The sequence below is a fragment of the Vulpes lagopus genome, chromosome 22 (assembly GCF_018345385.1).
Source record: "Vulpes lagopus strain Blue_001 chromosome 22, ASM1834538v1, whole genome shotgun sequence".
NCBI lineage: Eukaryota > Metazoa > Chordata > Mammalia > Carnivora > Canidae > Vulpes > Vulpes lagopus.
The window spans coordinates 20,600,021-20,625,678 of record NC_054845.1 but is presented as its reverse complement, the minus strand read 5'-3'; the positions used below and the strand labels follow the sequence as shown (position 1 = coordinate 20,625,678).

At 34.4% G+C, this 25,658-nt stretch overlaps 1 protein-coding gene across 11 annotated transcripts in view; it reads left to right on the top strand.

Moving 5' to 3' along the window:
• IKZF2 (IKAROS family zinc finger 2) overlaps positions 1 to 25,658 on the top strand; it is a 155,304-nt gene that overhangs the window by 85,233 nt on the left and 44,413 nt on the right. For 10 of the 11 annotated variants that reach the window (XM_041737571.1, XM_041737574.1, XM_041737576.1 and 7 more), the window contains 2 exons: positions 12,638 to 12,904; positions 19,201 to 19,368. In XM_041737571.1, coding sequence (XP_041593505.1) covers positions 12,638 to 12,904; positions 19,201 to 19,368 — 435 coding nt within the window. The remainder of the gene's footprint in view (positions 1 to 12,637; positions 12,905 to 19,200; positions 19,369 to 25,658) is intronic. The other variant, XM_041737577.1, reaches the window with a different exon arrangement.

Here is a 25,658-nt window from a genome sequence, read left to right as displayed (position 1 = left end):
AAGTATAGTCTCTTCAGTAAATGGTATTGAGAAAACTGGACAGCCACATGCAAAAGAATGAAACTGAGATAAAACCCGTATCTTACACCAAACACAAAAATCAACTCACGATGGGTTAAAGACTTAAATTTAAGACCTGAAACTGTAAAACTTATAGAAGAAAACTTGTAGAAAAAGGGGTAAGCTTCTTGAGATCATTCTGATCAGCCAAGAAATCAGTCAGGCTTTTCGTATAAAGAAATTTATATTGAGATACTAAGTAGCTAACAATTATTACAAATTACACAATTTTTTAAAACATAATATTTCAAGCATAGTCTGGTTACATCCTAGATTCATAGGCATCACAGACTCAAGGGACCTCAAGAGCCTTGGCCTCAGGAAGGTAGGCTTTTAATTATTTTACCTACACAAATAAGTAGTGTTATCTCCATTTCACAGTTAAGGAAGCTAGGTCTCTAGGAGGTAACACGCCCGATTATAGGTGACAGATACACGATATCAGCACTAAATCATAAGGTAATAGGAGAAATAAAACCCAATTATTATAAATTTTACTCTACTTTTGATCTGACCAGAAAATATCAAGTATTTTAAAAGAAGTATCTTTAAATGAATAAGGAATTCTCTCACATTTGACGAATGTAAAAACTTACCTTTGCAAGTTTTTTTAAAAAGCTGTTGGTATGCCTTTTATTTAGCCTGTCTCATTTGCTCTCTGTGATCCATAGAACTGTGTCATCACTTTAAGAATGTTTCATATACTTTAGTTATGAGGTTTAGAAAGCTGGCTAACGGATGTTCCGGATATGGAGACAGACAACTCATTGAATAATCAAAACTTCAGTTCACAGATAGATGACATGCTTAAAGTAACTACTTACAATTCAGAAGAAGCTATCCTTTTGAAATAGTGATCTTATGAGAGTGTTTGATTATTTATGCTCTACATTTTGCACTGAGATTTTATAGTAGTGTTACATTCTGGAGGGAGGGCCTACCAGTCATTGTAATTCTCACCACAATATTTTACTGTGCATAGTTGCTCATATGTAAAAAAAGATATATACACACACACATCTATATATGTACATATGTATGTATATGGATATACATATATGCATAAATCACAAGTGCCATGATAGTAGGGGCTATATCTGTCTTGTTCACTGCTGCGTTGCAGTACCTGGTACAGAACAGATGCTCAGTCATTTTGAATAGCTGAATGAATGAATTCTAAGGAGTTTTCTCTTTCATATTGTAATTGTTGAAACACAGTCTGTTAATAAGTTGACAGTACTTGTCTTTGAAATTACTGCCTTACAAACATTAATTCTCTTATGTCTCACTCCATTTTAAACTCTCTTAGAGTTTAGGATATTTCTATTTATGTTCCTCATTGAATGTATGCATTTCAGAAAAAAATGGTGTCACTCAAACCAACATGTATCATGCCTTGTCTTCTCTTTATGATTGCCCCCAATGTTGAGTGCCATCTGTCTTTTCTCTTTATTATGTAAAGCATATACAACCTGTAAGTGCTATCTTAAATGGCACTTCCCTCATGAGGCCTTCTGTACCATCCTTGTGCTTCCCTATAGTATACATCTTCTATGTTTATATTTGTTTGATGTCCTACGCTTTATGATATGCTTTCATATTTTGATAAATCTATTAATAAGTAAAATAGTTCTAAGGGTATTTATATACAAGTGTATAAAATACTCAAAACAGCCCTAGAAGGCAAGTATTATTATCTTGATTTTATAGAAAAGAAAAATGGGACAGAGAGGTTTCTTAAGGTCATATGGCTAATAAATAAAAAAAACCTGGCCTTAAACCCAAGGGCACTGAATCTAGATCCCATACTCTTAAGCACAGGCTATACTGTCTGCTGTAAGTGACTGTGTGCTTTCCCAGTCTCAGGATTTTTACATAGAGGATGTTATCCTCACTTTACACAGTAGGAAACAGGGAGACATTAAGTGACTTAATGTTCACACATGTAAAGAACTTAAACACAAGTACTTGAATCCAGCATTTCCATTATTCACCTAGGACCTCCTATGTTGCAATACAATTTTTTTTTTTTTTTTACCTTTTAATCTGTATGACTATCTAAAGTGTCTATCCATTAGGGCATTGTTAAAAAAAATGGCTGCTGTTACATTATGGAAAATAAATATCTGGCACTGATCTGTTAAAATTTACTGGGTGGTTGTGCAGATTCATTTTCCTTAATCACTGCTATGAGTTTTCTCCTCTTTGTTACTACTTGAAATATTTTATTGGTTGTGCATTTATAACTGACCAGTCCTGCCTCTCGGGGCCAAATGTTAACCTTTCTTACTTCACACATATAGTGAAGTTTTTATGGATGAGCACCAGGGAAAGAATTTCTGTAGCCTTGTATGTACCAGATTTTGGAAAGCAAGGATATGTGAACCCAGAGCGTGAAGAGCTATTGAGTTCCTCTGTCACTTCAGTTCAGAGACTCAGTAAAGCTGCTGAAGTACGTCGCATGGCTTTGGTTCTTTCCTCTGTTAACGTTGCCCTGTAATAGAAACCCTGCTCCATTTCTTATCTGTTTCTCTTTAGCGTGCCGGCGGCTCTGCCTTCTGACCTGGTTTAAGCGTCCTTAGTGACCTCTGGCAATCCAGTGTGTTGGGTCCCTTCGGGAATATGCCCACTCAGCTGGATTTTATAGTAATGATTTTACTTCTTAACAGAAGTTTGGTTAAAAATTTGTACTCCCCTTATTAAAGAGATAATTTCACAATGTAATTTGCTTCACAATTTGCTTCCCACAGCTATGTTAAACAGATGGTTGCCAAACACCAGTTCAAAGTAGATTGCTCTTATATGAAATAAAATCCATGCTCAGAAAATCTGGCAGTATAAGCTGGTCTTCTTCCAAAACAGGCTCTCAGACAAATTTCTCTTTACTCAGAACTGGCACACTACTTACACCTGTATTAGCCATGCACAAAAAACATGTCAGATGGCACATACTGATTCAGAGATGCTCTTCATTAACATATTAACATCCTCCCCCCTCCCCCTTCACTGGTAACCACTTTGCTTTTGGTGACATAAGGGAAACAGCAAAAGTTTGTCATCAGTGAGTTCTGGGTTCTATTCTCAGATTTGGCTCTGAGTAGATGTGTGACTTAGACATGTTACTTCACTCCATTGGAACATCCTCATCTGTAAAATGAGGATAATATTAGGTACTTATCTTAATGGTGAGTGGTTGTCATGATTAAATCGGGAGGCACATATTATGCACCAACCGTCTTCCCTGTCATACAGTGGTCCTCTAATCAATGTTATATTGATAATGCTTTGTCTTTATTTTATTTATTTATTTTTTATTTTTTTTAATGCTTTGTCTTTAAAACCCAATTCTGTATTGATATATTTGTCACCTGTGGTTAATTTATGCATGGTCTCTGTAACTTAAAAAGAGGAGTGTAATATGTAAATTAGCAATAGTTCAACAATTACTAAGTGCCTGGTGTATGTCAGGGTATGCTGGTTTTACAACTGTGAATAAAGATAGCACTTTTTTTTCAAGGATCTTTTAATATAGGGAATGTAGAGTTAAGGCAAATACACTAATAAAATCACTAGCATGTGTTTTCATGCTCAGGAAATACTTCATGTAAAAAGATAGCAAATAAGTGGTCTTGAATGGTATGCTAATATTGATAGAAATAGAGAATCTAGAAAATAATAATAGGAGCCAGGAAGAAAAACAAGTAAGTAGAGATGTGTGGGATGTGTTCCAGGAAGAATGGCTGGAACATGATTCCAAAGAGTATAAACAACTAAGAAACTAATAGAACATATGGCTGAGAGCTATGATGGAGCTGTGCTGATGGTGTCCTTAAATTCCACACCAGCACGTTTGTATTTAATTTGTAGACAGTGGGCGGTCACTGAAGACATTTAGAAGAGAAATATGAGCTCTGCTTTAGGACGATTAATTGAACTGAATATAATGGGGGATGAATTGGAAGAGTGGAAAGTGGCAAAAGAGAGAAGAGAGACAAATTAGAGAGCTGTTTTGGGTGAGACATTTACAGGTGATCTTAAAGTTGTTCTAGGATGCATGAAATGCAAAAAAAAGATATGCAAGAAGTGGCGGATACTGAATCTTTAGGACTTGGCAAATGAAATCATTCATTTAAAGGATGGATAGAGGGGTTGACTGTTTTTTGCTTGTGGTATTTCTATTTAAAGTAGGCTTATTTACTCCACCCTGTACATTTCTCTTGAACAAGTGGTCTGCCAAAAATTGAAACTTCATCCTTGGACTACAATGATGCCACTGTGCTGGGCTATAAAGGTGTGTGGTTTGATGATGGGCATGCTATATAGGATTTCATGCATTGGGGGAGACCATCAAGGAGTCAGAAGTCTTCCCTTTTTCTATATTTTTCATGTAAAGAGGACACTTATTTTGTATTTATTTTGTTTTAAGACCTTTAAATGTAAGTGAAATACTACATGAGCTGCTCATAGGTATGATTTATCTTTATAGCAATTGACACAAAACTGTCAAAATTTGACCACAAAGGAAGTCCTAAAATGCCATCCACCATAAACTGTTGGTTTAGAGATTAAAACTGATAATATTGACTTATTCCTCAAATGGCTGTCTTTACCTACCACTGATAAGTCATAGCATGTCAAGGAATATAGAAAAAAAGTGGGGGGTGGGTAGAGGTTTATATATTGACAAATTCTTCAGGAACATGGGCCAACCCCCCCTTTAATACCAGAGCAAATATAAAAATTAGGAGGTAGTTGTTTTGAATGGAGATATACATTCTAGACTTGATAGAAAATATAAATTCAACAGTTAATTTTATGGAAATAATATTTTATTTTATTTGATCATCATAGACTTGAATTCCTAGTATTTTTTTAGCCAGTGGACATAGTTTCATAGTATCTGAAAGATCTTTTTGTTCTAAATATAATGCTAATATTGCTAATATTACTTATTTGGAGAGCCAATATCATGTCACAGAACAATAGCTTAGCTAAGAGGCTGAAGATATTGTTGATAAATTTGATAAACACAAATTTACTGACTTTGTATTCTTGGGAAAATCACATAATGCCTCCAATTGTTTACCTGTAACTGCCCTACCTATCATTCATTGTTGAGTATCAGTTGAGATAGAGTATATATTTTAAAAATTATGAAGAATTGCAATAAGTTTTCTGTTATTATTACTATTAAAAGGATCCTAGATCCTTAGTGTGAAGAGACTATCCAGTCTGCAGTTTTCATGAACATCAAGTGTTATTTTTCCCATATTTCAGATGATGCAGGTGGCTGAATCAAAAAAAAAAAAAAATCCAAGGTCTCACAATTAGTTAAGTAGCAGAAGGAGATAAAGACCCTGGTTTCCTGCCTCAGGTACAGGGAAACTTTCTACCTCAGTATTCCTAGAATAACAATATTTCAGATATCAGCACTGTCTTGATCTAGTTACTCTAGTAGGGTTAAGAAATACATAATGTCACTTTATTAGAGAGAGGAGAGAGGGTGCAGAGGAAAAGGAAATGTGGTGATGTGATGTACACACTGAGAATGCTACCCACAAATGGCTCAGCTGCAGTTAGCGACACCAGTGTCTGGACTTGTCCAACCATTTATAAAACAAATACTTTAAAGATGTGAGGGAGTTGTTTTGTAAGACACATGTATTTATTCACAGTTACAAGAAACAAAGAGTTCACATTGGGTGAATTTTGTTGAGGGAATTTTTACAAAACGATTGCATATACCTTAAAATAATTTTTATTGTGGTTTTACTTCAGTTTAGATGGTTGAAAAGTTCTTAGTAAATAATTGTGCTTTACATTAGAGTTTTGAAGGCGGTTTGTTTTTCTAACACATTATTTAAACAGCTGCTGGGCTGTTAACATGGATTTAATCATGTTTGGTGTTTCTGTTTCAATGGTTTAAATGAGAGAAAGTTATATTAGCTCAGAAGCAACTTCAACAGATTATTAGATAGACATATTGATTCAATTAGTGTGTATAACACCATTTCAAGTAGCTGGCATAGACTGGGAGAAATTGATGCTTATAAGTAATAACACCCCTTAAGTGTCCTCTTGAATTCTCACACAACAGAAACCAAGCATATAAAAAGTCCACTTATATATCACACCTGGAAGACTTCCCCCTCAATTTAGTAATTAAAGAATGGTTTTAGTTATCTTTTATTCATCACTGTGACACAAATATTTCTCTTAACTCTCATTATATTTACTTCCTTTAAAAATTAGAAACTGAAAAATATAATTAGAACCAAACAGATATAAATCACTAATTTGATGGTAATTAATCTAGAAATCCTACTTATAGTCCATTATTAATAAATATATCCCTCAAATACAGCAAATAAATCATAATCCCTTTGCATTACTTTCCTAGCTAGGAAATTTTAATAATTATGGTAAGGAAATTTTCATTATGACATATATGAATATAGTGAATTAAAATAATTTTTAACAGCTTCACAAAATAACAATTTTTCCTCATTTGGTTTTCTACCTTTTTAAAAATTTTAAAATAGTGATCTGTATCTGTTTACCTATGTAAATACTCTTATCCTTTTTTTTTATAAAGGATTTTATTTATTTATTCATGAGAGACAAAAAGAGAGAGAGGCAGAGACAAAGGCAGAGGGAGAAGCAGGCTCCCTGTGGGGAGCCCTATGTGGGACTCCATCCCAGGACCCTGGGATCAATACCTGAGCCAAAGGCAGATGCTCAACCACTGAGCTACCCAGGTGCCCCTATTCTTATCCTTTTATGCTATATTTAATACCATCTTAGTGAATTAAAGGCAAGTCTAGTGTAACCTGATCCATTCACTATTATGTATCTCAAAACAATGATCATTGTGAAGCCTTTGAGTGTAGAGAGCCTAGTATGGTTACTAAAGAGGCTTTTATAATTGAAAATTGCTTAGCCTGGGAGTCACTTATAAGCCCTATGTAAGTATTTTTACTTCTCTGCCTTGGTGTGATCACCTGTAAATGGAGGCAGTTAAACTATGTGTTTTTCGTAACATCTATAAGCTATCTTCTAAAGTGCAGTAGTACCTTGAAAGCATGAAGCAGAGGGGGGCGAATTTTAAATTTACAAACTTGTTTGCATTTTGAAGCAACTTGTTGCTTTAAGATATATGTGGTACTTTTTGTCCTGAAATATATTCAAAGCTTCTTCTATGTAAAATTGGCCATAAAAATCTTTTTTATTAACTATTATTTTACCTATGTTCACAAACATACAAGTCATCATTAATGCTTTAAAATTTGACTTGTCCTTTACTTGTCCTTTTTTTAAACTGTAAATCATATTATCTCCTTTAACTTAAAAATACATAATTTAAACATCTTTTCTTGTTCATTAAAATGTTCAAATATCTATGTATTATAGTTATTTGTGACTATCGAATAACAAAGAACAAATTGATCAACTAAAATCTTATTTCACATCCCCTTTTCATTGCTAATAATTTATTCTGACAAAATACTGTTCTTATTAAATAGTTTGTCATCATATAATAATGTGTGTAAATTCCTATAGATATGAAAAGAAGAATGTAAAATTCAGGCATATCAAGGAAACAGCTTGAAAAATAATTCTTGGTGTTGAGATTATAATCACAAGATTTGATTCCACTCACACAAACAAATTCTAATCTTTATAGAAATTAGCCCATAATTTCCCATAAATATGAGAATGTTTTCCTGTTACCAAACTATAAAAGAAATATCATATAATGAAGATTAAACATTTAATTTCAGAGATTTGTTAACTATATTATACAATGACTAATGGTTATAGTAGCTTTATATATTATAGCTACAAATAATAATAATACAACTCTGATACATAAATTGTAATTTAGAGTATATTTAAGTTTACTGAATACAGATTTAACCATTAATGAGTTAAAATATAGTGTTCTGCATTATTTAGAAACCTCTTTTTTTTAAATAAAGATTTCATTTATTTTTTTGAGGGAAACAGAGATAGCAAGAGATTGCAGGAGCAGAGGGAAAAGAGAGAAGAGTAAGCTCCCCACTAAGTAGGGAGCCTGATGTGGGGCTCCATTCCAGGAGCCCTGACCTCTCAGCTCATGACCTAAACCTATAACAGACACTTAGTTGACTGAGCCACCCAAGTGCCCCTGTTTAGAGACATCTTAAATAGTGAAAATAAATTGTGAAGGAATTTATTTTATATTCTTTGAGTAAGGAAATTTTTTCTATTTAACAATTGAAATTCAAAGACTAATTGCTTTTTATCCTAAATTTCAACCTAATTTGAGTAAGGCAGACTAAAAATTCATTAGGATGGGATTTTGTTTATACATAGGCCACCATATTTATGGAAAATTTAACCTATGATATGTATATACTAAAAATGTGTTGCATTTATTGATTTACTATATCAATGAATATAAATTACTATATTTACTATAGCAATAGTGTATACATTCAAATGGATAAACATAATTTCTTAGAGTATAATATTGTTAGAGAAAAGATTGCTAAAGTTTACCATTTCTTCCGTATTTTAATTCTCACAAATGTATACTTTTTTGGATATTCATTTCAGTTATATCCCTCTGTATATGTACAGAGCTCTAACTCTAATTTTAATATCCAGTAATTTTTTAATTTTTTTTAATTTTTATTTATTTATGATAGTCACACACACAGAGAGAGAGAGAGAGAGGCAGAGACACAGGCAGAGGGAGAAGCAGGCTCTATGCACCGGGAGCCCGACGTGGGATTCGATCCTGGGTCTTCAGGATTGTGCCCTGGGCCAAAGGCAGGCACTAAACCGCTGCGCCACCCAGGAATCCCCAGTAATTTTTTAAGTGACATTTTACCCATGTTGAGTATTATGTTTTGATGTCCATATTATAATATCCTCACTAGGAAAAAGATGATCATTTAATATAACATCGTCATATTCTTCATAATTAAAATTTAAGAGGCCCATAGTTTCAAACTCACACCTATTCTTTTAAGATACATTTTCTTCAGTTCCTGAAATGGAATGCTGGTAGACTTTACAGTCATTAAATACAGCTTATCAGATGTTGGCCAGTTCGGGAATATAAATGATGGCATTGCTGTGCAGTTTATAACCTCTAATACATCACTTATTTAATGTGTGGGACAACTTGCTCACAGATTGGTATATGAAGTCATGCTGTATAAAGTCATACTTTTCATTTGTTTTCTTAGCTTTTTCTTTGAATGAAATATGGGACTACATAGGGTAAAACTTAAGTGTTTTACTTTGATTAGAATAATCTTCATTCCCAGGGGGGGAAAACATGGAAAAATTTCTTGGAGTATAGGAAAGCTTATTGAAGCAAAATACAGAGTCTAGAAATCATAATTGAAAACTTTAAAATTCAAAATGTAAAATCAGTATACATGCTCCCAAATACCCTTGAGTAATAAGATAATTTGACATATTTGCAAAACATAACAAACATGGGGCTAAGTTCCTTAGTATATAAGGCCATTTAAATACAGAGAGAAAACTGACAACCTAGTAGAAAAATGGGCAAATAGCTTTCATAGACAGCTCCCCCAAATCCCCCAAACCCCAAACATTTAAATATAGACATAGATACTCAATTTCACCCATAGAAAAATAGATTAAAATCCATAGTAAAATACCAGTTTTCATCTATCAGATGGAGAGAGTTCAATGTGATATTATATAATAATATCTGTAATAGCAATAAGTGATCATAAATCTCTATTGATAAAGCCTAGGAATAAATTATATTGATAAAATAGATTCTATGCAGCTGTTAAAAAGAAGAGTGTGGGTTTCTGTGTACCAATATGGAAAAAATTAAACAGATTTTTTTTTTAAGATTTTATTTATTTATTTATGGGAAACACAGAGAGAGAGAGAGAGAGAGGCAGAGGGAGAAGCAGGCTCCATGCAGAAGCCCGACGTGGGACTCTATCCCAAGTCTCCAGGATCACGCCCTGGGCTGAAGGCAGCGATAAACTGCTGAGCCACCTGGTCTGCCCTTACACAGATATTCTTTTTTTTTTTTTTTTTTTTAAGATTTTATTTATTTATTCATGATAGACACAGAGAGAGAGAGGCAGAGACACAGGCAGAGGGAGAAGCAGGCTCCATTCCGGGAGCCCGATGCAGTACTCGATCCCGGGACTCCAGGATCGCACCCTGGGCCAAAGGCAGGCACTAAACCGCTGAGCCACCCAGGGATCCCCTTAAACAGATATTCTTAAAGAAAGCAAAGTTAAGGTCAGGTACACTACAATTTGTATAAAAAGAGAGACAGTCTGTACATACATACATACACACACACAGTTCTGAATTTAAAAATGAGGATAATAGTTGCTTTTGAGACCAGAATTTTGGGATGATAAACTTTGGGTAGAAAAGGACTTCATTTTTTTATCCTTTAACTTTTCTCCACCATGCTCATGCATTTTTTAAACATATAAAACAATCCTAAATAAAGAAAATTCTTAATTTACTAAACCACCACTGTGAATACTACTTGAACCCCTCCTAGATGCCACACATTTTTTAGCACATTTGTGATACCAACATGGATGAAATATTGGGTCTCCTCTTCTCAAAAACCAGCAAAGTAGTATTGATTTGTAAATAGGGTAAAACTTCGTGTAGTAGGTATTCTATTAGAAATGGGGCCAAGAAGGCTGTATAATCTTTTGTAGATCTCAGAGGAGTTTACATACCATAACTCACCTTCATTAACTCTATAGAAAAAATAGAACACTGTCACCGGAAAAGCAATAGTTAAGCCCGTTTTCTGTATTTGCTCACATCAGCCTGAGAAAATGGGTACCATTTTCATCCTCATTTTATAAAGTTCACGGGAACTTAAGTATCTTACAAAAGATAATGCTGCTTCCAGTAAATGCCAGAGCTGGTATTCAGATCTAGGCAGTCTAGTTACAGGATCCTCACTCATGATAGATGAACTATTCTACTTAAGCTTCATCTTGTAATCTGAATTTATTTCTGCTTTGCAAACAAAAGACAAAAGAATCAGAGGTTAAATAATTAGTTCAAGATTATACTGCTAATAAATGTGAGCGCCGCAGTCTTTGGACTAAATGCAGTGATCTCATTTTGTACCGCGCTGCCTCTATTCTAAGGGGAGTTCCAAGGAGGCGATCTGGGGAAGAACCATTTTGATAGCACTACCTGTTTAAAGTACTAATAACAAATCATAGAATGTGTGGTTTCTCTAAGAAAATTGCAATAAAGAGAACTTACTTCCTTTTTATGAATGTATTTCCTCCATTCAAGTAGTACCAAATAATTTGTTTTGCTCAGGAACTTTGATAGGATTTCTTAAGAAATTTTCAAGATCACTGGATAAAAAACTGGTATTCATTTAAAGCCTGTTTCTGCTTTGTGAAAAGACTTTGTCAGCAATCCAGAATGAGGGCTGTGCTAACAAAATTCCAACTTTTCTGTGGGATGATCCAAAAACAGCAAACAGAAGGCATTAAATTTCTTAACAGTCACAAGTGCGTGCATGCATGCTATGCCATTCCTGTCATTCACTGCTTTTTGGTGTGCATAGATTAAAGTTGGAATACTTTGATTTGCAGACTAATGTGTTCCATAGAGAATTTTTTTCATATAAAAAAAAGTAGCTTAAGAGCATGTGAGGTCTGTGCCTCTGCCCTACATTTATATAGCTCTTCATTGAATATGTTTTTAATCTGATTGTAGGATATTTGCCTTGACAGTATGCCTTCATATATCTAAGACATTTGCTAGATTAAGATCCCAAGTTGTTTCTCTTGCTCAGTTCTAAAGCAGGTTTATACAAGTACTCTGATGTGAAACAGAATGTGTATTTTATATATACATATATATGTATATATAATGTGTATTTTTTAATTTTTATTAAGATTTTTATTTTTTCATGAGAGATATATACAGAGAGAGGCAGAGATACAGGCAGAGGGTGAAGCAGGCTCCCTGCAGAAGTCCTGGGACTTGATCTCAGGACCCTGGGATCACAACCTGAGCCAAGACTCTCAACCACTGAGCCACCCAGGCGCCCTAGTGTGTATATATATCATACATGTGATTGTATATAATCCTATATACTATATGATTGTATGTGTAATTTATATGTGTGTGTGTGTGTGTGTATAAGATTGTTAAGAAGCATGGCTTAGTGGGTTAAGCAGTATCTAATCTGATCTCAAACACAATCCTGAGTTTCAGTAGTGAGAAACTCAAAAGCCAATACCAGAATTACAGATTGCTTTAAAAGTATATAACTAAGTTAAAGAAAGAAATGTACATAGAAATAAAATGTCATTCTGTTTACCTAGAGATTTTCTGAGCCTTCTTCACTTTCATGCCAAAGTCACTAAAACGTTTTAGAGCACAGTATGTATTCACATTGCATTGCTGGTGGTACATGTAGCATTCCCATCAATGTTAATAGAATGGCACTGGGTGGAGAAGAGAGCGATGTAGGTAACAACACATAACCTGCATTCAAAATGTCTTCATTTCTTCTTTTTTCAAATTACAGCAAACTCAGTAAAGCTAGAAATGCAGAGTGATGAAGAGTGTGACAGGAAACCCCTGAGCCGTGAAGATGAGATCAGGGGCCATGATGAAGGTAGCGGCCTAGAAGAACCCCTAATTGAGAGCAGCGAGGTGGCTGACAACAGGAAAGTCCAGGAGCTTCAAGGCGAGGGAGGAATCCGGCTTCCGAATGGTAAACTGAAATGTGACGTCTGTGGCATGGTTTGCATTGGGCCCAATGTGCTTATGGTACATAAAAGGAGTCACACTGGTAAGCAGCTGAAAGAATAACCTGATGACTGCCTGTGACATCTGATGTTGATATTACCTGACATCTATTCTCTTTCCTTTTTATTCAGGGGTGGCAGTGGTGAAACTACCTTTTCAGAATTCTGCTAGTATTGGATTGCTGAAAAGCAGAGAGTAGCCTGGGTCTTGACTTCCAGCCTTCAAATCTGAATAGCATATCAGAAAAGAAGTTTGGGATTCAGTTTCCACAGTTCTTAATATAGCAATAATATGATAAGGGTTCAAAAGGTATAGGAGAATCTCATTGTGTAACTTAATCTTTTTGTATTTCTATACATATTTTACCATACCCATGGGCAGGTAATACAGTTTGCTAGCTAAGAGTTTATACTATAAAATGGTACTCATGCATTTATATAGAGGTGGATCATTTTCACCTTATCTGGTTAACTTCTTGGAATACAATTTCCAATCAATCTTTGCCTACCATGGGTCTCTGTAGTAGGCAAATACTTTCCCTAGTTTGAGGATGTTACCATCTTCCTGTAATTGTTTTATTATTGTAACTCTTGCAAAGAAATATATAGGATGCAGTATAGCCAAGGATGGTGGGTATGCTGGTAGGAATGTGTAATCATGGAATAGGGTGAGGAAAGAAACCTCAGATTAATTTAATATATACCTGTAGACACTTGAGTAACATAAAAAAAAAAAAAAAAAAACAGCTAAATGAGAAGGCCTTATTTAAATCTCCCCAAATCCTTTGGCAAAATGAGAAAAAGTCTTTTAAATTAGAAAGAAACATAAATGAGATTATGTGTAAGAAAGAAATTTCCATATGAAAATTGATTTAAAGATGATACCTTTAACTATAATGCAAAGTAATATTATACAGCAAAATATTAATCATTAGCTGTATTAATCATTATACAGCTCTCAGGGTTTTAAAATATGATTCTCTTTGGAAGAGAAATAAATCACAATAGAGAATTTGATTTAAAAGATTTCTAAATCAATTATTTAGAAAATTTATTTAGTAGGTGCTTAAAACATGAGAGATACAATGTACAGTGAAGCCTTTTTAGTCCAAATCTCTCATTTACATATGAATAAACTGAAACCCCAGACAAGTGATGTGTCCATTATCCCTTATGTATTTAGGGGATTATGAGGCTAAAACCAAGGTTTTCTGATGCCCAGACTGGTTTTGCTCAAATATACTATGCTTGGTATCTCAGTGCACCAACATTTAATGTTGAGATACGACCATAAGGCTTAAAAGTTATAACAAGAAGTTACACATTAAAATCAGCTTTGGAACCTGTACCCTTATTCCAACTCTGCAGTTACATGTTCACTTTTGGTTTTGTTTTTAATTTCCTTTTTAAACAGCATATTTAAAAAATATTTATGTTACTAGTGCGGATGTTTTTTACCTTAAATTTTTTTTTCTAGAAAACTTAAAAGATCAAGTTTGGTATTTGATAAGAAAAATAGGAAAAGACTATAAAATAATGAGTTGACTTTTCTTCTGTGCTCACTAAGTAATGTTAACCGCAGGTCTAAAAGAAGAGTTCTACAAAGTTATAATGTATTCATTATCTCACAGTGATTATATTGAGGAAGGTAACACCCATTCAAATGTGTAACTTCCCCCTTCTAGCAACATATAAACTAAAGCAGTCTAATGACTTTTCAGTTGAATTGCATATAGTGTGCATTTTAAGGCTGAAAAATACGCTAACAACAATTTTTGTAGGATTTCTAATAAACCTTTTATGATCTGAGTTAAGAAAATGCAGAGGACCTGAGCATGCCTCTTGAATATTTAGGTTAATCAATATTTCACTGCATTTGCAGTGATTTTCATGAGGATTATTGGTTTGTAAACACAAGAGTAATTACATACCAACTCTACTGCTCATTTGATATTTACTACTATAAGTAGAGTTGAATTATTTTGATTCTGAAAATCATCAAATTGACATGAAGAATGTTTCTAAACAGTTATACAGATTTCCACAAGTTCTATAAATATGGGATTCACTCAAATAGTAAAGGCAAGGAGATTGGACAAAATAAAATCCTCTTGCAACTCAATGACGTTTTATTGTTAATGAATGTTTATTTATGGAAAGTTTCTGTTAAAGTTAATAGCCATTCATAGGGGAGCTTGGAATACCTGCCACACATTGTTGACCTTCAAATTGTGATGTATCTTTAAAGTAGCTATTTTTATATGTATTTCTGGTGACTCAGTTTATACATCTGAATGGGTCATGACCTTTTCAATTCCATTTTAGTACTCTTCAAGAATAGAAAGTCTGTTTTTTAATTTAAACTAGATTGAAAAAAATGTGGTCAGGATCTAGTCATTAACCAAATGTTTTCTCATTAATGTCATAAACTGTCTTCATTTTAGAATTTTCCCTTCTAATTATTTATAGCTCGTATAAAAGGCACTGTTTTAAATCCATATAAAGACTTTGGGAAACATGTTTGTGTGTTTAGCTCATAGAATATCTAATATATAATTGATAATAATAAAAGATACACAGCCTTACTCAGTTAAAATGTTGTGGAGTATCATATCTAATTCACTTCTTCTTCTTTCTCTTTCAAACTCTACTAAAGTACCAATTCCAGTGTCTTATAAACAGCTTGGTGTTATTTCTTGGTGTTGCTACTTTAGTAGGTAATCAGGTAATATTGTCATCGGATACTCCAGGCACTCTTCACTGCCATATAGGCAGAATAAAAGAAGTAGGGGTAGTATATCAGTTCATGCATAAACACAGATTAATGTGGACCATTATAAATATAAACTATCCTTAACTTTGCCCTTCTTTGGGTAGAGGACTCCCATCTTTGTAACTTTTTGTACATTGTAGCTTTGTGGAACCATTCTTTTGTTCCAAGGCCCCCTCAACAGGTACTTGGGATTTTTCATATTTGTAGGTAATTGTTCCATCCAACACAGGAACAGCCTCTGTCTTTGATTCACCAAAGCAAACTGATGCATATATATACTTGTATTACAGTTGAATATTTAAACAGATCTAGAAATATATATTTACAAAAGTATACAAAATACTGAAATATTATTTATTTCAAAATAAGAGTAGATAACTTCGTTCTGGGAATAACTATAAAAGGTCCTTGAACAGATTAGTAGGTTTAAAACAAAAACAAAAAACAGATTAAGAAAAAAAAGATTAAGAATATAAATGAATGATAGCATGGCTACGTATTAGTTGTTCTCTTGGATTCAGAGTTGTTAATCCAGACTTTTGTACCCACCCATGGGGGAATTAGTTATCATAGATACAATAGCCTACTTGATTTTTTCAGTTGGATTACTGTACAGTGTATTTAGTGCATTTGTGGTGTTTTCCTGAAGTTTGCTTTTCTTTATATCTGAAGAACATGATTAATATTATTTTTCAGGCAAAGCCTAAACTGATTCGAAAGGGACTAGTTGACTCAGCCTATTTGGTAAAGAAAAAGCAAATTATTTAAAAAATAATTGAGATGTGTTGTTTCAAGGCACAAACACAATATAGGAACCTTTTAACTAAATATCAGATCATTTTACACGTATCTCATAATCCCATTTTAAGACTTAATTCATGTAAAGCAAATCAGTATTTCTCAAAGTTTCATCCAACTGAAATCAAAGTGCATTGTTATCATTTCTTCTTCCTCTTAACCAAAAATGGGAGCATGACTTGTTACTTTCATCATGCCTTTATTTCCCTGGCCATGAGAATATAGTTAGCAAATGCCCCTACACTAAGACACAGTCAGCAACAAACAGTGTTTCCTGATGTACCTAAGACCGCTTTTCATTTCTCCTGCCCCTTTAAGGATGATCATATATATTCAGAAGAATTCTGTTAAAAAATATTTGAAGGTATCTGGAATATTTTGTAAATGTAAAAATGAAATTACCCTGTCATTAGTTTCATAAAGTCAATTAGATGAATTTTAAAATTCTTTTTAAAGAGAACTCTCTTTATCCTTATTATTTTTTCTTTTTTTGATTAGCATTACTTGGAATGACAAATTCAGTACTCTAAATTAGGAATTTTTAAATATTTCAATTGTAGGAGGCTTAATGAAAATCTAAGTTAGCATTTACAGGAGTATTTTCTAAAGGCAAATGTTTTTGTTCACCGAACCAATTTAATTCATTTTAAAGTTATTGCATACTAATTTGTTACTTGCCTGGAAGATGCTACATAAAGAGATTTCAAAAGTAAAATCAAGTATTTGGAGTGAAAAGTATAATTTGCATTTGCTATTTTCCTATGGTATAAAAATTCTCATGAAGGAAGTGCATCCATCCTTCTTTCTTATTAGTAATTCCATGGCAGAAATGGGGAGTAGAAATTCCTGATTTTAAAAAGCTGTAGACTGTTATTTCATTAAAAAAAAATGTCAACAAATTGTGTGTGTTAAGATTTACCAAATTTAGATTTTAAAACTTTGATTAATTTTTAAGACTCATATAAGAGGTTTTTCAGATTTATCTTTTAAGCCGTATTTAGTGTTGATTTGTCAGTTTTGTCAAATGAATCAAACAAGGGAAATATAAAATTTAAGGTAACTTTAATATAAATTTTTCCACTTAATATGTACAAGGACTTTTTGTAAATGTAGTTCAGATTTTATAAGAAAAACCTTTGCCCTTGCTACCCAAAGACACAGATTACATTTTTTTGGATATGTATCTCATAAGTTCCAAATTGAGCAATTAGTATAGAATTTGAGACAACTTGATATATCAATTTTTAATTTCTCTAGGTTTTATAGCAAATCTGTGTGATAGAATGTGCAGTGGCAACTGTAAGAAAATGGCCAGTTTATCATCTTTATGACTCCAGGCTTTAATAGAATCATTGAGTTTTGCATTAATTAAAGGCCTTCCCAAAATATTGAGGTTTCATTATTCAGTATTTTCAAATGTTTCAGTAAAAGATACAAAACATGAGAATTCAGTATAAATTTTATAAGTATTAAAATTCATAATCTTTATCTTATCTCAGGTACAAAAATGGTCCAGTTAAACCAAAAGTGAATTTTTTAAAATGTTATTTCCATTCTAAACTTTGAGCTTTACTACTTGTACTATTTATATATTAATTTATAATTTAATTCATGCATAGAGATCAGCAAACTTAAAATAATAGTACCTTCTTCATGGTTTGACCCTACTTGCTCATTTTACTGCTTCCTCCACTACATGTTTTTATGTTCAGTGACAGTGGTAACAGCCAGTTGATGACAACAGACTAAACTGACAATTCTGACTTAAACAGTTTTATATAGCAGTATCTAGTAATAGGAAAAAAGAAAATATTTCTCTCAAATTATTTTCACAACAAAAAGAAAATACAGGGCAGCCTGGTGGCTCAGAGGGTTAGCGCCACCTTTAGCACAGGGCATGATCCTGGAGTCCTAGGATCGAGGCCCATGTCTGGCTCCGTGCATGGAACCTGCTTCTCGTCTGCCTGTGTCTCTGCCTCTCTCTCTTTCTCTGTGTCACTCATGAATAAGTAAATAAAATCTTTAAAAAAAAAGAATATACAGGAAATGTCTGGATGAATAATTTTCTTTGGACTTTCCTTGTTTATATCAGGAAATTTTGCCAGAGCCTTTACTATTAGTGACTAGGAGAATGGAGAGACCTGAGTCTGGGCTAATTTTGGGAGATTTTGTGATAATTTAACTATGTAACCTGGGCCCTGGTCAGAAAATTATCAGCTAAATCAGAGAGTTAGACTAAAGATCCCTTCCAAACAATTTCAAAATTTCTGTATTTTTAAAAGAGATAGCATGGTACAATAGAGCAAAATTTTGTAGTCCAACTGAGCAAGATTCCTATCAATGTGAGTACTTACTAGCTCTGTAACTACAATCGGATACTTTGATACTTGAACTTCAAGTTCTTCATTTGCAAATTGAAATTATGGATACCTAATTAGTAATATCATTGTAAGGTTTGAAATATTCTGTATAAAGCAGCCAGTAAAGTCAGTAAAGTGATGGCTCTTAGTTGTTCAAACAATGGTCAATGCTATTACTGATTCTTTTGAGTCAGTGACAGGAATCCTGTAAAATTTATATCAAGAGAGGAAACCGCACTTGACCTAAAGTTAAAGCTTCAGTATTAGCAAGGAAGATAAAGCTTTAGAAGTCTGAAGAGGCAGAAGAATATTCTCAGCACACAGAACTGGCTCCAGTTAATAGTGTACAGCAGATTAGTCACTAACACATAACCTACTTGATCTTTCCTGCCTCTTTTCCTTTTGGCAGGTGAACGTCCCTTCCACTGTAACCAGTGTGGAGCTTCTTTTACTCAGAAGGGCAACCTTTTGAGACACATAAAGTTACACTCTGGAGAGAAGCCCTTCAAATGTCCTTTTTGTAGCTATGCCTGTAGAAGAAGGGACGCCCTCACAGGACACCTCAGGACCCACTCTGGTAAGTGTCCCTGACTCTGAGAAGAAAGCTAAAATATAGGAATTCAGGAAAGTGTTATAGAATAATACAGAGAAACTTACATAGCTAGGAATGAGCTAGACAATATTTTTATTTGTGTACATTGAATAACTGATAAATCTTGCAAGATGCAAATGCCCTTCCTTTTTATAGACTTACAGACTTGGCAGAAAGTAGTAGCACTGTCAACTGAAGAGTCTCTTGAAGTAAGGAAACAACTGTTCTGTAGATTTTCTATGGTTTTTAATTTTATAATTATTCAGTCATTATAGTGAACCCAGGATAATGGAAAATCTAGTAAAATATCATAGTTACATGCGGATATTACCACAGAGGAGATGAAACCTGTGATATTTTTTAGTTCATATAGTGTCCAGGCTGGGACCTCAGTGGGAAATCAAATACCGCTATTTTTAAACTTGAAAATATTATGTTCATTAAAAAATTGGCTGTTAGAGTATTTTATATTTCATTTAAATGCTCCTTGTTTCTTTAACTCTCAAAATATAGTCATTGGAATTTGTCAAAACTTTTCTTTGCTTCATAAATCATTACTTAAAAATTTAGAGTAAGTGTGATATTTTTAAAATACTGGAATATAGTACCTAAAAGAGAAAGAATGATTAGAAATCTGAATGAATCTCATTTGACTTTTAACATGAATTGCCATAACCAAGAAGTTAAAGGTGGAAAATTAATGTAGAATACTCTCAAGCCAGTTTTATATCCTCCTTCTGTCCATAATGACATATTAAAATTTAATTTTAATATGAAGATATGATGGAAGTGATATTTTCATCTACATTGACAAATTATATTAGAGAGTGCTATGGATTGTGAGGTAATGCTTATATTATCTTTTTTTTACGTTTTCCCTATTAATCCTTAAGGTTTTACTTAGTTTTTAACATGAAAGTGAAATGTGTAAAATTGTTTTAGACATTAACTTGTAAATTTGGAGCAGTTACAGAAAAACGAATGCAACTGTTAAAATATTTTAAGTATATGTAGTTATTTTCCTCCTTGATTCAAAGTAATTCCCTTATTTCCAACTGTGACATTTTATGTTTTATTTTACATTATCCTATGAAAATTACATCTTATTATAAAAATTATTCTTTATTGAAAGATGTTTTTAAGATGTGACAGTTACTTCCTTTAGCTAGCCATGCACTCTGGTTTATTAAAGCATTATTTAGTTGACCACTGATTTTTTTTTTTAAAGATTTTATCTATTCATTCATGAGAGACAGAGAGAGAAAAAGGCAGAGACACAGGCAGAGGGAGAAGCAGGCTCCATGCAGGGAGCCCAATGCGGGACCCGATCCCGGGTCTCCAGAACAGGCCCTGGGCCGAAGGCAGGCACTAAACCACTGAGCCCTCCCGGCTGCCCCAGTTGACCACAGATTGTATAAAACATAGATTTTCATAAACATTATCTATTACATGAAGTTGAGGAAAAAATATAGCTTTAAACATCTGTATCATTCTTTACAAAATTGTGTTGCTTTTAACATCGTGGTTTAATGTATTCATTTTACTTTACGTGGGATTGCTCTATTACCCTTAGAAGGTTCAGTGCCTTCAAAGCTAAGCCTCTGGAAGGCTTTCGATATTCACCTTAGTTTGTGTTGCCATGATTTCCTTTTTGTTCTTTTAACATATCCATCCCTGTTGGTGGTGTCAAAGAAGACACCTTGGTTTTTGTTTCTATTGAACTGGGCACTTGCAATCAGCATCTTTTTTGCAAATCAGTCATGACTCATCTAGGGGTTCCTGACTGGTGGCTAATGAAATGAGGGATGAGAAGGACATTATGCCAAAAGTAGGCCATTCCCGTTGGCTTTCACCAGGTCAGACACTTGACACTACTTATATGGTTCTGTGTAATTATAAAGTTTGCATGTATAAAGTAAAGCTCTTTCTGTGAAATTGTGTATTTTATATAAATAAGTATACTACTACTTTGAGGTTCAAAAAAATAAAGTCATGGACCCTAACCATAATCATGCTGATGTTGCAATTTGGTATATAAAGTCATGATTTTATAGATATATAAACAGATGGGATACTCAGACTGGCTAATTAAAGAGAATTTAATGGAACAATGAAAGACAGAGGAGGGTGTCATCCAGCTACTACATCATCAACAGGTGATATGAATTCAGTTATACTTCTAACTATAACCTAAAATGTTTGCCATCGCCAATACTTTTTGTAATAGAGTATTACATAAAATATAGCTGCTAAAGTCCGTGCCTCTCTAATGGTTCAGAAAGCCTAAATTGATCATTATAGCTTTCTTCCCCTACTACCAATTCCATTTTCCCCTTACTCTTACCCTCTTTTAGCACCTGGGCTGGACAGGATTCTTCATCTGATGAGTGACCCAAACCTTAATTTCTATAAATTCTGAGTATTTGATGGTCCTGTTTTCTTTGTATTACTGCAATTTTTCAATAACCAGGATTATTTGGCACTTTAAAAAAAAAAAAGGAGGTGCTCCAGTGAATCTCCTGAGTTCCAAATGTAGCAACAACCCAAAAATCATCTTGGTAGTCTGGAAAAGTTACCAGTCAATAACCCACTTCTCTCCCTGTTAGTTTAGCATCTTGAGATGCCCCATATGGCCAGGGAGTAGTCCAGTATGACAGTTCCAGAACTCTGATCCCTGGCGGAAAGATTCTTCCCTTGAACACCTAGCACATATATCAGAGCAACATACAAACTGTCTCCTTCTTCATGATGAAAGGAGCAAGATGAAGCCATTTTTTATTTATTATAGAGGACCTAATTCAACATGTCTAGACCACCAAGCCCATAACATTTCAGTAATGCTGCTAGTCTCTGAACTTTTTGTGGCACTTATCTCCTGTCCTCTAGCATATATCTTACTGAGGCATCTCAGGTATTTATTACTTCCTGCTCACCGTGTCCAGTCAGTACTGTGAATGTAATGTTCCAACTTGATGTTCTGTGGGATGTCAAGATGAACAAGATTTCTTTGGACTATAACAAAGAGGAGAGTTGACCTTCCCTTAAGCTAAGATAATAAAAGTATGCTGTCCCTGCAATGTGAAAGCAAAGTGCTTCAGATCTATTGATAAGGAATTATTTTCTAAAGAAATTGTTAAGTTAGTACCTCCCTACCTGGTATCAGGGGCTATGTTAATAGGTTCCAGTAAAGATATTACAGCTAGAACTGCATCTGCAGTTGACATTTTGATGTGATTAAGACTACATGCATCCACAGAACCATCTAGCTTGCATTAGCCTAATAAACAGTATAAATGGGTGTGTAGTAGGAATCCTCCCCTTCTAACATCTTTCAGGTTTAACTTAACTATCTTTAAGTCTAGGATTGTGATCTCCAGTGTGGTAGCCACTAGCCTCCTGTGGCTAGTGCCACATGTTGAAATGATATTTTTTATTAAGTAAAATCTGTTGAAATTAATTCGACCTTTTAACAGTGTGGCCACTAGAAAATTTAAAATTACTTGTGTGGACTCATTTGCATTGGACAACACTGTTCTTGGCTTTTGTAATAGCCATGGATCAGGGAACCGACAAAAGGATCCTTCCCATTATGAAGTTTATTTGTTCCCCCAATACTGTAAGATCAACTGAGTAAGTCTACATATATATCTTGACCTCCGTATGCCCCTACTTTGAACAGGTGGACTACAATGACATTTTGGGTTCCAGAGATTAATGTCAATGGAGAGCTAATCCAATAGACCAATAATCTGTGGTAGGACTTAGAATTTCCCTTCCCTACCATAGAGCCTCTACCACTCTGAGATCACATATACATTTAAATCAGGGAGCCCAGATCTATTGGCAACATCTCTCATTGTTCTAACCTAGAGAAGACAGTTACCAGCTTTTTACCGGTGTAATTACCAGTGTAATTCTTTGGTGAAGGGAGTGTCCCATAGCCCCTTCCAGAAGTATATTAAGTGGCAGGCTGAAATAGGTGATTCATAATAGAGCCTTTCCATTATTCTTACTTCTTTGGGCCTTTGTTCTTATTCTCTTTGCTATGCCAGGAAAATCCTGTCATTTCACCTTTTTACTAATAAGCTGTCATTGAATCAAGGATTCAATTAACCAGTCACTCTTACTTGCTCAAGGCAAAATCTTAATCCCAAATCCCAGGTGAGTGCATATCTATTGATAAATTTGGCACAATCTAGCATTTTGGTTCATATTCTTGGTATAAAACCCTTAGATACGATTCATTCCCTTATGTGCTAACTGGATTCCTGCTGATACAAATGGGCAGTGTTGCAATTCTTTAACTATATAGGCTGTCACCTCCTGGATCAGGCCTTGATTTTGCTTATATTAAGATCTAACTTAATAGGAGCCTAGGGGCAACCAGAGTTAATAGGAGTGAGTCCTGAAAAGAATTGGCGTTTTCTGATTGGGTTCTTGCCTCAGTTGCAGCAATCAAGTCTTCCTTTTTGGGAATGCTGATTTATGGGAATATTAGTTTACTTAGATGGAAAGGTGGGAAGTGAGGGGTGTCTTCCAACAAGGATGATTGGAAGTGTTTGGGAATTCAACATTCTGAGCCTTAGTATATGATCAATTAATACCAACCCATGTTTCATTAGTCCATTACCAAGACCTAGGTGTATTGGTATTGCCAATTATTAGCCTTATTTGCCCTGAGGCGATAGGATCTTTTTTTAAAGCTGACAAGAGGACCTTGATATTCCACTTCCGCTCTGACATGAAGTGAGCATTTAAGGACAAACTGTCCTTTTTCCTTTGTGTAATCCTTGGGGCCATCAGAATTAGCCATATCACACTACAGTCTTCACTCTATGCAGCACCATTGTCATGTCAGCAAGTAAAGGCTACATGCTGCCAGCAGTGATAATTTGGGTAGTCATATTGCCAGCAAATACCTAGAATTAGTAGTAATCCATTAACTCCCCAGTAGGGAAGCCATCCTGTTCTCTTCAAATGGAGCAACTCAATGCCACAATGCCATTTTGACTCTCTGAGGCCTTGGCCACTCCTGCTACCAGTGACTATCAATCAAGACCCTGACAGGAACAATGAGAGACTCAAATGAGGAAAATTTGGAGACATTCATGGTGATATCTACAAGAGAATAGTGAGGCATAAAGGAAACCAACAAGATGGTTGAAGCACTAGGAGGCTAGCAATGGCAAGAAGCCATTAGCAACCTATGTCTGGAGGGACAAGGGGATCAAGAGATCACTGGAATTAGGAGAGGCAGGAGACAGCCCTGAACACTGACCTTCAGTAGAGCAAGGTAACCCTGCTAACCTGTGACTGAGGAATAAACACGTTGACCTCAATCTTTTTACCTTCCAGTCTCTTGCTGATGCCTCACATTAACTGAACCTAAGCAGAAGCCAAGAGACAAAGAAGCCTACTGATGAAGCCAGTAGAAATTAGCTTTCTGGAGGAGCAAAGAGTGAAAATGGCTATGAAGGTGAAACAGAATATGCCACAGATTGACTAAAATTTAGGAACTAGTGCTTAAAATTACTAGTATAGGGTATTAAGCATAATGTAATAATTTTAATACTAATTTCTGGTTTTTATGAATATTATTAGTACAAAGTATTTTGCTTCCTCCTCTCCCCTAAGGACTGTCGATTGCTTTAGTTACTGTGTTCCATAATATTAATATTGCATCTTTGCTTCCTGTATTTTAGATTTGAAAATTTTCCATCTACTAGGTTGGTAACAAAGAACCAGCATTGCTGTACACTTATACACTTATATGTGAAATGAAAAACACTTAGAAAACTTAGAAAGTACATTCAATAAATGCTAGCCCTTTTTTTTTTGTTTTTTGTTTTTTTTCCAAAGTATGATCCCATTCAAGCTGAAATTTCCTATTTGGAACTCTACTTGCATACTTTAGAGGACACCAGATAGTGTCTTGGTTTTGATTATATAGTCCCAATAGTTAGGTTATTTACAGATAATATCTGGCATTTCTTAAGTCCTCCCTAGACACCAGGCACTGCGCAGAGCACTTCTCAAGGATTATTTCTTTAATTAAAGCCCTTTTATCTGACATGAGCAAAGCTAGGTATTTTATCAATTAGCAGCAGTAAGTCTAGCAACATGAGACATTCTTTTGATAAAAGTCCTTATGTTTATATTTTTAAAACATAATGCATCATCTCTAATTCCATTTTCAGTGTAAGAACTTAAAGACCCTTGTGATGCAATCAGGCTTCTATTAAATTTTTAAGATTTCTCACTAATTTTTATGAGTA